Source organism: Myotis daubentonii, chromosome 5 (assembly GCF_963259705.1).
Source record: "Myotis daubentonii chromosome 5, mMyoDau2.1, whole genome shotgun sequence".
In the NCBI taxonomy this organism is placed as follows: domain Eukaryota; kingdom Metazoa; phylum Chordata; class Mammalia; order Chiroptera; family Vespertilionidae; genus Myotis; species Myotis daubentonii.
Genome location: NC_081844.1, coordinates 69,400,918 through 69,414,161, shown reverse-complemented (window position 1 = coordinate 69,414,161; position 13,244 = coordinate 69,400,918). Strand labels below are relative to the sequence as shown.

Here is a 13,244-nt window from a genome sequence, read left to right as displayed (position 1 = left end):
TTTTTACTTAGCTTTAATTATTTTTCTTTCAAGTTCTTTACCTTGATTCTGACAAAATGCTAATAGAAATATCTATCATACTAATATATTAGTATCTATAATGTAGCTATATCTGCCTACTTTGCTTCTCACCTAAATTATTTCTATCAGTTATCTTTTTAAAGTATCGGTTCTCAATATGGTTGTAGATCTGGGTATTCTGGTACACTTCAAATCACAAAGTTGGACCAGTGACCTATACTTTAGAACTTATTTTATGAAGGTGGTATCTCTTAAGCATGGTATTATGATGAGTTGTGGCTTTTTCATGATTTTATCTTGATTGTTAACTTGCTGGGTGGGTAATACTTTGTGGCTTGTAAGAATGACTAAATGCTTATTTTTCTTATGATTCTTGCAACAGTGATAGAAAAATACAGAATATACTTTAGGAGGCATGTTTAGAATGCAGTATCGTCTGTGCAAATTTTTTCAGTGATGGATAAGCAAGACTGATATCAAATAATTTTTGGAAAAATAAAATACATCATATAGTCAATTATACAACAAAGTATACCATTCTACACTGATTAACCAGCCCTGACTTTGAGATGCCATATTTAACTTATGGGAAGAGGAGGCTCAAAAGCTTTTAAGTTTTGTTTTGGGATTGGTTTTTCTTTCATACAATAAGTCTCTGAAGTATAAGCTGTTTTCTTCCTTAATATTTCAACAATCTTTGACTTTACAAAAATAGTTTATCTCAAATTTTAAGAGGCCTAAAATACTGATAAAATGTCAAGTTGGATTTTCTAGGCTTTAACTTTCCTTTTTCCATCTTCTGGTAAAAATGACATCACTCCAACAGTGTCCGTAAGGAACATGTTTAAATCTGACTTACATTTTGTTTATTTGTTTATGTAGCTGTGTCCCATATTGAATATCACCTTATAAGCTGGGACCGTGTCTTCCTTTTTTTTGTAATCTCTTTAGTAAAGCAAGTTCATACGCAGGCATCAGACCTGATATATTAAATTAACACACTGGGATGGAAGCTTTCTTATTTATTTATTTTTTTTATCACTGTTATGGGTATACTTTTGTTTGAGTTTTTGTGAGGTTTTTAAAAACTACTTCAGAATATATTTTTGTTGTGCGATTATCTTTTCTGTGTGGCAGTTAGGGATATGCCAAGAAATGTGCTTGTTAGGCATGCAGTTCTTAAATCATACCATATGCAATCTTTTCTGAATGACTTTATAATCTTAAAACATTTAAAGATATTCTAACTTTATTTTTTTCTTAGCTCGTCCCTTCTTTTTAATGGGAAACAAACTCATGTGGCTTATTGGAAAGAATCTGACAAGTTGTTGTTAATTGGCCTGCCTGCTGAAGAGTAAGTTGAGGGTTTTATTGACCTTAAAGTCATTTCTCAAATACTGCTAACGTAGTCTGTTTCATTAAAATTATGCCATTTTCGTCAAAAGGCAAACTCCTTAAACAGCTTTACGATTTAAAGGTCTGTTGGACTAGTACAATAATTGTGTGTTCATGTGATGTGAATTTTTGTAAACCCATACTTGCAAAACAACCCAGCTTTTCATAAACCCATCCACTGGCTTTGGGCAGTCTCTTATGCTATTTTATATAAGGGACTTGAGCACCTGCGGATTTTGATATCCATGAAGGGTCCTAGAACCAAAACCTGCAGATAGCTTGAGCCTCTTCACAGCATGTCCCTGGGCTTACCCCACAGCAAGATCCAAAATAGAGAAAGGGGGAAGCTGCAAGGCCTTTTATAACTTAGTTTTAGAATAGGGACACTATCATTTCCACATATATTCTTTGTTGGAGTGAGTTACCTAGTCCAGCCCACACTCAAGGGGAAGGAATTAAGCTCCATCTCGAGAGGAAGAGTATCAGACAATTTATGGGCATGTTTAACATCACAAACAGGCTACAGTGAAAAATATTAAATGGATTATGTTTTGAAGGTGACTTCAGTTTTCAATAGAGACATGATCTATCATAAATGTGGGGTTCAAAATTTTAACACGATGGGATAATGGTGTTATGATATACGCTAAATGATGGCTCTCTTTAACAAGCTAATGTGTGTTTTTCTATCTAAAAGGGGACTATAGTCGTCCCTTGCTATCTGCAGGGTTTTGATTCTAGGACTCTACATGGCTACCAAAATCCACAGATGCTCAAGTAGCTTGTATAAAATAGCACAGGACCCTGCTAGGAGACTGCCCAAGGCCAGTGGGTTGGATTATGAAAAGCTGGGTTGTTTTGCAAGTGTGGGTTTACAAAAATTGTGGAACATCCATAATAAGATACTTTAGGGTAAATCATTTGTCTTTATTGTTTTAGTATCCCAGAAGGCAAAAGAAAAACAAAATACAATGTCAAGATAAAGGCAGCATAGGCCATGAGGAAGGGGAGAGGAAGCCCAGCTAAGGAACTGGGCAGAGGCTACAAACTTGGTCTGCTTCTTTCAGATATGCATCATTTGGTTATGCTACAAATAAACAAATGTTTTTACCTTTTTTAGAGTTCCTCTTCCTCAGCTAAGGAATATGATAGAAAATGTTGCCCAAACCTTAAAATTTATGTATGGTTCTTTAGATAGGTAAGTACTTCTTTGAATTGAATCTCAAGTTTTAAGTGTCTGAGCCTAAATCACCTCTTGCACTTACTACTATTCCTTCATTGGCAAGTGAGTTGTTTGAGGTTTTTTTCCCTTCCTTATTTTCTCATCCTTTATTACTGGCTTTTAATTATAGCTTTAAGCAGTTTTTCATTTCATCCCTTGCTTCTTCTTTTTTTGGTCTCATATGTTACTTTAGTGAAATAGTAATTAACCACACTTATATTTTGATTTGATATATTTCTGTAGGGGTAAATGTAAGAGCATTTGCTCATAACAGAAGATTTTAAGTGTTGTTGTTTTTTTTTATGTGTGTGTTTTTCTGGTTACAATACCAGTGTCAAATTCACTATCCTAAAATGTGATACTTCCTTCTAAAATTTTTTTCAAGTAAAAATGAATGCACTATTAAAGTTAAAAAAATCACAATAGACTGTTTAGTTTCCTATGTATCCTTCTGTGTATTTTCTCTATAAAATGAATACTCTCCTTTTGAACACGTGGGCTCATACTATATATTTTTTCTGCCTCCTGCTTTTTTACCTTACCCCATAACGTGATGCATCATTCTTGATCTGAAGAAGGATAGTGGAGGTAACTGTGCAATATTTTAACAGGTAAAATTATGGTGGAAAATATATTTTTCCCTTTGTGGCATTTTTATAAGTCCCAGTACCTAAAGAGCTAAAATGATACCTTTGCTTTCAAAGTCTTCAGCGTCTATCAGTACATAAATCAATCAGTTTTTACACTTTTCCAAACCCAGTAGTATCAGCTCTCTGCTTCTCTATGTCGATTTTTGCTGTCCCTGTTCTCAAAGCAGTCTTAGGCATTTTCTGTGATTGCGCCATCTGGGAAAATTGTCTGGTTTGCAGTGTTCTCCAACAGCTGCTTAGGAGACATTCCTCTCAATTACTTACTTGTTAGCATTTTCCAAATGTGTGAACTACAAAAGGCCAGGCAGCCACAAACAGGCTTTTACCATTTATCAATGAGGACATTTTTAACCAATGAAGTGTAAGGATGTGGTTATAAACTATCTCCTTACATTTATACTAGATGAGCAAAGCTTGCTATGTTTTACCCTAATTAAAGCTTTCTGTTTTCATAAAATCAGAGATAATCAAAGAATAAACTCCTGCAATAAATTCTATTCATGAAGATGATCAGTTGGAGTTGTTCTGCAGATTTCGATGGAGTAGTTTGGGAGCAGGGGTACTTTTACTCTCTCCGAAGTTCATCTTGAAATTTAGCTTCCATTGATTTGGAAGGTAGCCATTGGTTGCCAAGATGGCAACAAACTGAACTAGTTTCTTCTTGTTCAAGTGGGAATTTGAAAGGCAAACCATAAATGTGAAGATCCACTGAGTTCTTAAAACCAAAAAGCAGTATGTATCCAATATGTTGTTAATAGTCGTTTTGCAATAATTTTTAATAACAAGATTTTTTCTGATTATGAAAGATATGAAAGGCCCTTTGAGCCACAGAAAACTGATTGTACATAAACAAAATTTAGTGTTGTGATCAAATTAAAGATATAACAGTTTCCCTCACCATTCCCAGCCAGTCCATCAGCAAGTCCATTTCAGCCAATCCATCCATTTCTCTCCATCTTCACTATTGCCCTCTCTAACTATAGCCATCTCTCACTACTATAGTAAACTCCTAACTGGTTTCCTTGCCTCTATTGTTGCCACTTTAATTAGTTGCCCTTTTTTTTCAAATTTAATTTTTTATTGAATTTTCTGGGGTGATATCTATAATAATAAAAGCATCATATGCTAATTAGACCAGACGTCCTTCTGGGCATCCTTCCAGATGACCTCCGGACGAAGCCGGGGCTGCGAGGGAAGCCCGGGTCCCGGGTGCCAGAGGGAAGCCGGTGCTGGCAGGCAGGGGAAGGAAGGCCTACTCTTGCATGAATTTCATGCATCGGGCCTCTAGTAGGTTAATATAGGTTTCAGGTGTACAATCCTATAATAGACCATCTGTATATTGCATTTTATATTCATAACCCCAAGTCAAGTCCACTTTAATTAATTTCCAAATGCAATTAGAGTGATCTTTTTACAATATCTGGCTCCTACCTACCTTTCTGATTTTGGATCTCAAACCACACCCACCCCTCTGCATCGTTCTGTAGGCACCTGGCCAACCTTGTTTCCCCCCTTTGGCTTTTGCACTCTGCTCCCACTGGACCTTCTTGACATTGGCATCTCAGCTTAAATGCCCCATTCTAAGAGACTCTTCTCCAACCATTTGGTCTAAAATAGCCAACCAGTTACATCACACATTCATAAGGCCCTGTTCTATGCACAGTCCTTTGTAAGTGTTCATGTTTTTACTGTTTGTTCACTTGTCTTTCTCCACTAGAATGTGACCTCCATAGGAGCAGAGACCTTGTCTTTTGTCTTGATATTTGTACTGCTGTATAGCAATAAAAATATCAAGACAAAAGACAAGAACAAAATATCAAGAGCATACTAGGCACTCAAGTAATTTGCTGAATGAATCAGTGAGTAGTATTCTGCTAATATTTCCAATTACATTATCCAGTGAGCTATTCCAATGAATGTTGCAGCAATGTTGTATTATTTGGCAATGTTGTATTATTTTACATGGCTAAAACCAAGTCTCTCTTCCTCTTTTGAATTTTTCAATAATTATGCTTTCATTAAAGAGGGGAGGAAATAACTTAAGTTAGTTTATGTGCTTACTAAGTAATGAGCCTTATACGTGCTTATACTAATAATATACTAGATAGTTTGAATGCGAATTAGATTGTACGATCCCTATTTTTACAGAGATGGAAACAAAGTTCAGAGAAAGGTTAGATTATTTTCCTGTGATATATACCTAGTAACTGTTGTGATAAGACTCGAAGCTATATTACAAAGCTCAAAATCTCTTTATTTTTCCATATTGCCTGAAAGATATTGAGAGTTGTAAATGGTTGATAGTGAGAGGTAAAAACAACTCACATTTTTCACAAAAAGGGCACCTGAGCCCATTCTGCTGTAAATATACCACTTGAATTAGCATGTGGTTCTTCCGTAGGACCACTACTCAGTGCATTTGAGAGTAGGTTTTAGGGTAAAAAATACTGACAAGGTAAATTTCTTAACACATTCCATCAGTAACATTATAGCAGTAATTCTTACTAAGAGACAGGAGTAAGGAAGAGAGCTTACCTGGTTGGGAAAGATCCAGTCCTAGCAGCACACAAAAGATGACCACCGTTTATTTCCACGCGTTGTTCTAACTTAGAGCTCTTGGTTCTTCAGTGCCTTTTGCCAGGTTGAGAATGCTCCTCGGTTGGATCATTTTTTTGAACTGTTCTTTCAAAGAGCCCTCCAGCCTGCCAAGCTGCACGGCAGGGCCAGTCCCAGTGCCCAGCAGTACGAGGCCTCCAGTGCAGTTCTTTTAGACAATCTCCCTGGAGTGCGGTGGCTCACACTTCCCCAGGAAATCAAGGTAATCTTAAGTGTCATAAAGTAAGAATCAGGACCAGCTGCTTTACAATTCTCTGTCTTCTCTTCCCCTTTCTCCCCCCTAAAGCTTTTTGTTATTTTCAGGATTGTGGGTAAGAGTCAAAAAGGTAATTGGTTGATGAAGCAGGGGGTCCAGTGCAGTGAACTTAAGACAAATTTTCCTTTCTAAATAAAAGTTAGCTCTTTCATTTTACAATGTTTAAGCTTTGTCCAAACTTGGATTACTTTTCAGAAATCATAATTATTTGTTGTATTTTTATTTATGAATTTCGTAACTTTGATTTTATAATGTAAGGTTATGTTAGAGTTATGTTTCTATGTAAAATAATGGTAAATGAAATGATTGTCTAACAAACAATATTCTTAGTTAAGTATAGATCTCCACTAATCAATCATAGCAAAATCTTTCCTTACATGAACATATGTAATTAGCTTTTGCCTTGTCCCCTGTATATCTTAACAAGGGTAAGGCTTCATGATGGTTAAGTATCATCAAAGTGATTTTAGTCATATCTGGAGACCTAGAATAGCTTTACTGCTGAATAACTGGAAAGATCATTTCAGAAATTTTCATCACCAGCAATGTTTTTAGCCACAGCATTTGGATTAGTATTAAACAAGACACTATGCCATAGCCAGTTCCCTGCCCATGAAGAAACCCAGTGTGTTGTAGTAAAAACCCAATTCAGGGTTCCACTCTTCATGGAATTCTTTAATGTACAATCAAATAAATGCTTTTTTAACAGTTCAATAATTATTTAAATTGATATGTCAGTTGCTTTGTTGAATTTTCTTATCTTTAAAACGGGGACAATAATAGTAGCTACTTGATAGAGGAGTTATGTGCTGTTACATGTAAAGTGCTTAGAATCAAGCCTGGCCCATTGTAGTCACAATTGTAGTGATTAGAGTATTATTGTATAATTTTTATTTTGAAGGAGGTTAGAGCAAATTTAGAGGAAACTTTTACTTTAAAAAAATTTTTCTCTTTATTGATTAAGGTATTACATTGCCCCACCATCTCCCACCCCCAACTCATGCCCTCACTGCCCTGGTGTCTGTGTCCATTGGTTAGGCTTATATGCATGCATACAAGTCCTTTGGTTGATCTCTCCCCCTTACCCTCACCTTCCCCTACCTTCCCTCTGAGATTTGGCAGTCTGATCAATGCTTCTCTGTCTCTGAATCTGTTTTTGTTCATCAATTTGTGTTGTTTATTATATTCTATAAATGAGTGAGATCATGTGATATTTAACTTTCTCTGCCTGGCTTATTTTGCTTAGCATAATGCTCTCTAGTTCCATCCATGCTATTGCAAATGGTAAGAATTCCTTCTTTTTTACCGCAGTGTAGTATTCCATTGTGTAGATGTACCTCAGTTTTTGAATCCACTCATCTGCTGATGGGCACTTAGGCTGTTTCCAAAACTTAGCTATGGTAAATTGTGCTGCTATAAACATAGGGGTGCATATATCCTTTCTGATTGGTGTTTCTAGTTTCTTGGGATATATTCCTAGAAGTGGGATCATTGGGAAAATGGGAGTTCCATTTTTAGTTTTTTGAGGACACTCCATACTGTTCTCCACAGTGGCTGCACCAGTCTGCATTCCCACCAGCAGTGCACAAGGGTTCCTTTTTCTCCGCATCCTCGCCAGCACTTGTCATTTGTTGATTTGTTGATGATAGCCATTCTGACAGGTGTGAGATGGTACCTATTGTCGTCTTGATTTGCATCTCTCAGATGATTAGTGACATTGAGCATGTTTTCATATGTCTCTTGGCCTTCCTTATGTCCTCTTTCAAAAAGTGTCTATTTAGGTCTGTTGCCCATTTTTTGATTGGGTTGTTTATCTTCCTTTTGTTCAGTTGTATGAGTTCCCTGTAAATGTTGGAGATTAAATCCTTATCGGTGAAAACATTGGCAAATATGTTCTCCTATGCAGTTGGCTTTCTTGTTGTTTTGTTGATGGTTTATTTTGCTGTACAGAAGCTTTTTGTTTTGATGTAGTCCCTTTTGTTTATTTTCTTTTTAGTTTCCATTGCCCTAGGACAGTAATGGCGAACCTTTTGAGCTCGGTGTGTAAGCAGTTTGAAAAACCCTAACTTAACTCTGGTGTCGTGTCACATATAGAAATTTTTTGATATTTGCAACCATAGTAAAACAAACACTTATATTTTTTATATTTATTTTATATATTTAAATGCCATTTAACAAAAAAAATCAACCAAAAAAATGAGTTCGCGTGTCACCTCTGACACACGTGTCATAGGTTCGCCATCACTGCCCTAGGAGCTGTATCGGTGAAGATACTGCTTCAGCATATGGCTGAGATATTGCTGCTGCCGATCCCTCTAATATTTTTATGGCTTTCCGTCTTATGTTTAAGTCCATTATCCATTTTTAAGTTTATTTTTGTGTATGGTTTAAGTTGGTTGTCCAGTTTCATTTTTTTTGCATGTATCTGTCCAATTTTCCCAACTCCATTTCTTGAAGAGACTGTCTTGACTCCATTGTATGTTCTTGCTTCCTTTGTCAAATATTAATTGAGCATAGTGGTTTGGGTCGATTTCTGGGTTCTCTATTCTATTCCATTGGTCTATATGTCTGTTCTTGTGCCAGTACCATGCAATTTTGAGAACAGTGGCTTTGTAATACAGCATGATATCTGGTATTGAGATCTCTCCTACTTTGTTCTTCTTTCTCAGGATTGCTGCAGCTATTTGGGGTCTTTTTTTATTCCATATGAATTTTTTCGAGAGTTCGTTCTATGTCTGTGAAATATGCCATTGGTATTTTAATGGGGAGTGCATTGAATCTATAGATTGCTTTGGGTAGTATGGACATTTTAATGATGTTGATTCTACCAGTCCATGAACACGGTATGTTCTTCCATCTGTTTATGTCTTCCTCTATCTCTTTTTTCAGTGTCCTGTAGTTTTCCAAGTACAGGTCTTTTACCTCCTTAGTTAAGTTTACTCCTACGTATCTTAATTTTTTTTTTGGTGCAATGATAAATGGCATTAATTTTTTTAGTGTCTCTTTCTGTGAGTTCGCTATCGGTGTATAAAAATGCCATAGATTTCTTGGCATTAATTTTGTATCCTGCTACCTTGCCAAATTCATTTATTAAGTCTTATAATTTTTTGATGAAGTCTTTAGGGTTTTCTAGGTATAGTATCATGTCATCTGCGAATAAGGACAGTTTTACGTCTTCTTTTCCAATTTGGATACCTTTTATTTCTTCTTCTTATCTAATTGCTATGGCTAACACTTCCAGTACTATGTAAAACAGGAGTGGTGAAAGTGGGCATCCCTGTCTCGTTCCTGTTCTTAGGTGAAACGATTTTAGTTTTTGCCCATTGAGTATGATGTTGGCTGTAGGTTTGTCATATAAGGCTTTTATTATGTGGAGGTATGATCCTTCTATTCCCATCTTGCTGAGTGTTTTTATGAAAAATGGGTGTTGGATTTTGTCGAATGCTTTTTCTGCATCAATTGATATGATTATGTGGGTTTTTTTTCTCTCAATTTGTTTATGTGATGTATCACATTTATTAATTTGCGGATATTGTACCATCCTTGCATCCCTGGGATAAATCCTACTTGGTCATGGTGTATGATCTTTCTGATGTACTGCTGGACCCGATTTGCTAGGATTTTGTTGAGGATTTTGGCATCTATGTTCATGAGGGATATTGGCCTGTAATTCTCTTTCATTGTGTTGTCTTTATCGGGTTTTGGTATTAGGGTGATGCTCATAGAATGAGCTTAGAAGTGTTCCTTCCTCTTGAATTTTTTGGAATAGTCTGAGGAGGATAGGTTTTAGTTCTTCCTTGAATGTTTGGTAAAACTCCCCTGTGAATCTGTCTGGCCCTGGGCTTTTGTTTGCTGGAAGCTTTTTGATGACTGCTTCAATTTCCTCCATAGTTATTGGCCTATTGAGATTTTTAGAATCTTCCTGATTGAGTTTTGGAAGGTTGTATTTTTCTAGGAATATGTCTATTTCCTCTAGGTTGTCTAGTTTGTTGGAATAGAGTTGTTCATAGTATTTTTTAACAATCCTTTGTATTTCTGTGTGATTGGTTGTTATTTTGCCTCTTTCATTTCTGATTTTGTTGATGTGGGTCCTCTCCCTTTGCTTCTTGGTGAACCTGGCTAAAGGTTCATCAATCTTGTTTATCCTTTCAAAGAACCAGCTCTTGGTTTCATTGATCTTTTGTATTTTTTTTTTTTTTGTCTCATGTCATTTATTTCTGTTCTGATCTTTATTATCTCCTTCCTTCTGATCACTCTGGGCTTTTCTTATTGCTCTCTTTCTAATTCTTTAAGTTGTAGAGTTAGATGACTTAGTACAATTTTTTCTTGTTTTTTTAGGTAGGCCTGTAGAGCTATAAACTCCCCTCTCAGGACTGCTTCCACTGTGTCCCATAGATTTTGGATTATTGTGTTTTCATTGTCATTTCCAGGGTGTTTTTAATTTCTTCTTTGATCTCTTTGGTAACTCAATCATTGTTTAATAGCATGCTTTTCAGCTTCCAAGTGTTGCAATTATTTTGATTGTTTCTATTGTAGTTTATTTCTAATATTAAGCCATTGTGGTCTGAGACGATGCTTGATATGATTTCAATCTTCTTGAATTTGGAGAGACTTTGCCTGTGACCCAATATGTGGCCTGTCTTTGAAAATGTCCCTTGTGCACTTGAAAAGAACGTATATTCTGTGGCTTTGGGGTGAAATGTTCTGAAGATGTCAATTAAGTCCATCTGATCTAGTGAGTCATTTAGGATTGCTATTTCTTTTTTTTTTTAAATATATATTTTTATTGATTTCAGAGAGGAAGGGAGAGGAAGAGAAAGACAGAAACATCAATGATGAGAGAGAATCATTGATCAGCTGCCTCCTGCATGCCCCCTACTGGGGATCGAGCCCGCAACCCTGGCATGTGCCCTTGACCGGAATCGAACCCAGGACCCCCCAGTCTGAAGGCTGATGCTTTATCCACTGAGCCAAACCGGCCAGGGCAGGATTGCTATTTCTTTGATGATTTTTTGTCTAGAGGATTTATCCAGTGATGTCAGTGGGGTATTAAAGTCCCCTACTATGATTGTACTGTTGTCGATCTCTCCCTTGATATCTTCCAGGAGTTTTTTTTATGTATTTAGGTGTTCCTGCATTGGGTGCATATATGTTTACAAGGGTTATATCCTCTTGTTGTATCGATCCCTTTAGTATTATGAAGTGGCCTTCCTTATCTCTTGCTATAGCCTTCACTTTGAGGTCTATTTTGTCAGATATAAGTATTGCTACCCCAGCTCTTTTTTTCCATTTGCCTGAGAGATGTTTTTCCATCCCTTCTCTTTCAGTCTGTGTGAGTCCCTTATTCTGAAGTGGGTCTCTTGTAGACAGCATATATATGGGTCATGTGTTGTTGTTTTTTCCATTCAGCCACTCGATGTCTTTTGATTGGAGCATTTAGTCCGTTTATGTTTAAAGTTATTATTGATAGGTACTTGTTTGTAGCCATTTTTATTTTTTGTGCCTGTGTTCCTTCTTCCCTTTTTATTTCTTCTTTTTACACCATTCCCTTTAGCATTTCTTGCATTGCTGGCTTGGTAGTGATAAACTACCTTAGCCTTTTTTTATCTGTGAAGCTCCTTATTTTCCCTTCAATTGCTGGATAGAATATTCTTGGATTCAGTCCCTTGCTTTTTATCACTTTGTAAATTTCCTTCCATTCCTTTATGGTCTGATGTGTTTATGTTGAGAAAACATTTGATAACATAATGGGAGATCCCTTGTACGTAATTTTCTGTCTCTCTTTTCTTTTTAAATATATTTTATTGATTTTTTTACAGAGAGGGAGGGAGAGGGATAGAGAGTTAGAAACATTGATGAGAGAAAAATATCGATCAGCTGCCTCCTGCACACTCCCTACTGGGGATGTGCTCGCAACCAAGGTACATGCCCTTGACCAGAATCGAACCTGGGACCCTTCAGTCCATAGGCCGATGCTCTATCCACTGAGCCAAACTGGTTAGGGATTCTGTCTCTCTCTTGTAGCCTTTAAGATTCTCTCTTTGTCATGTACATTTGCCATCGTAATTACAATATGTCTCAGTGTGGATCTTTCTGGGTTCATCTTGTTTGGGATTCTCTGTGCTTTCTTCCCCACATCAGGGAAGTTTTTTGACATTATTTCTTCAAATAGGTTTTCTAACTCTTGTTCCTATTCCTGTCGTTCTGGCATCCCTATTATTCATATGTTGCTTCGTTTCATGTTGTTCCAAAACTCCCTCAGGCTCTCCTCCTATCTTTTAATTTTTTTCTCCAATTGCAGTTGAGTTTGGGTGTGTTTTGCTTCCCTGTCTTCCAATGTGCTAATTTGGTCCACCGCCTCTCCTAGTCTACTGTTGAAACTTTCCATGGTGTTTTTTATTGCAGCTATATCACTCTTTATTTCTTCTTGGTTCTTATATAAGTTGTTGATTTTTTTTCATCCCTCTGGTTTATGATCTGTATGACCCTTATTCTGAATTATTTTTCTGTCAAATTGCATGCCTCTGTTTCACTTAGCTGCTTTTCTGGCGATTCCTCCTTTTCTTTCCTTTGGGGGTTTCTTTGTCTTCCCACTTTTGCTCTCACTGAAGGATCTAGATGTCGAATAGAGCAGGGGCTGCTCCTTGGGCGGCAGTGGTTCCTCAGGCGGTGGCTATTCCTCAGGCGGTTGCAGCAGACATTGCTCCTCAGTTGGCGGTGGCTCCTATGGCGGGCGCTGTTCACAGCAGTGGTGGCTCCTCTGGCTGGCAGGGGTAGGCTGCCTGCGCAGCTGCTGCTTCTCAAAAGGGGATGGGCTGCTTGTACGACTGGTGCTCCTCAGATTGGGGCAGGTTGCTTGCAGGGCTGCTGCTCTTCATACGGGGACGGGCTGCTCATGTGGCTGTTGCTCCTCGGATAGGGGTGGGCTGCTCATGGAGCTGCTGCTCCTTGGATGGGGGCAGGCTGCTTGCCGGGGCTGCCACCCTTTGGATGGGGGCGGGCTGCTTGCGCGGCTGCTGCTCCTCGGACTGGGGTGGGCTGCTTACAAGGCTGCTGCTCCTCAGACAGGGACAGGTTGCTTGCA

General features: G+C 37.6%; 1 protein-coding gene across 2 annotated transcripts in view; it reads left to right on the top strand.

Annotated features, from left to right (window-relative positions):
- INTU (inturned planar cell polarity protein) overlaps nt 1-13,244 on the top strand; it is a 61,535-nt gene that overhangs the window by 25,024 nt on the left and 23,267 nt on the right. Inside the window, exons 6-8 of one of the 2 annotated variants that reach the window (XM_059698081.1) lie at nt 1,286-1,375; nt 2,537-2,614; nt 5,917-6,106. In XM_059698081.1, the coding sequence (XP_059554064.1) occupies nt 1,286-1,375; nt 2,537-2,614; nt 5,917-6,106 (358 nt within the window). The remainder of the gene's footprint in view (nt 1-1,285; nt 1,376-2,536; nt 2,615-5,916; nt 6,107-13,244) is intronic. The other variant, XM_059698082.1, reaches the window with a different exon arrangement.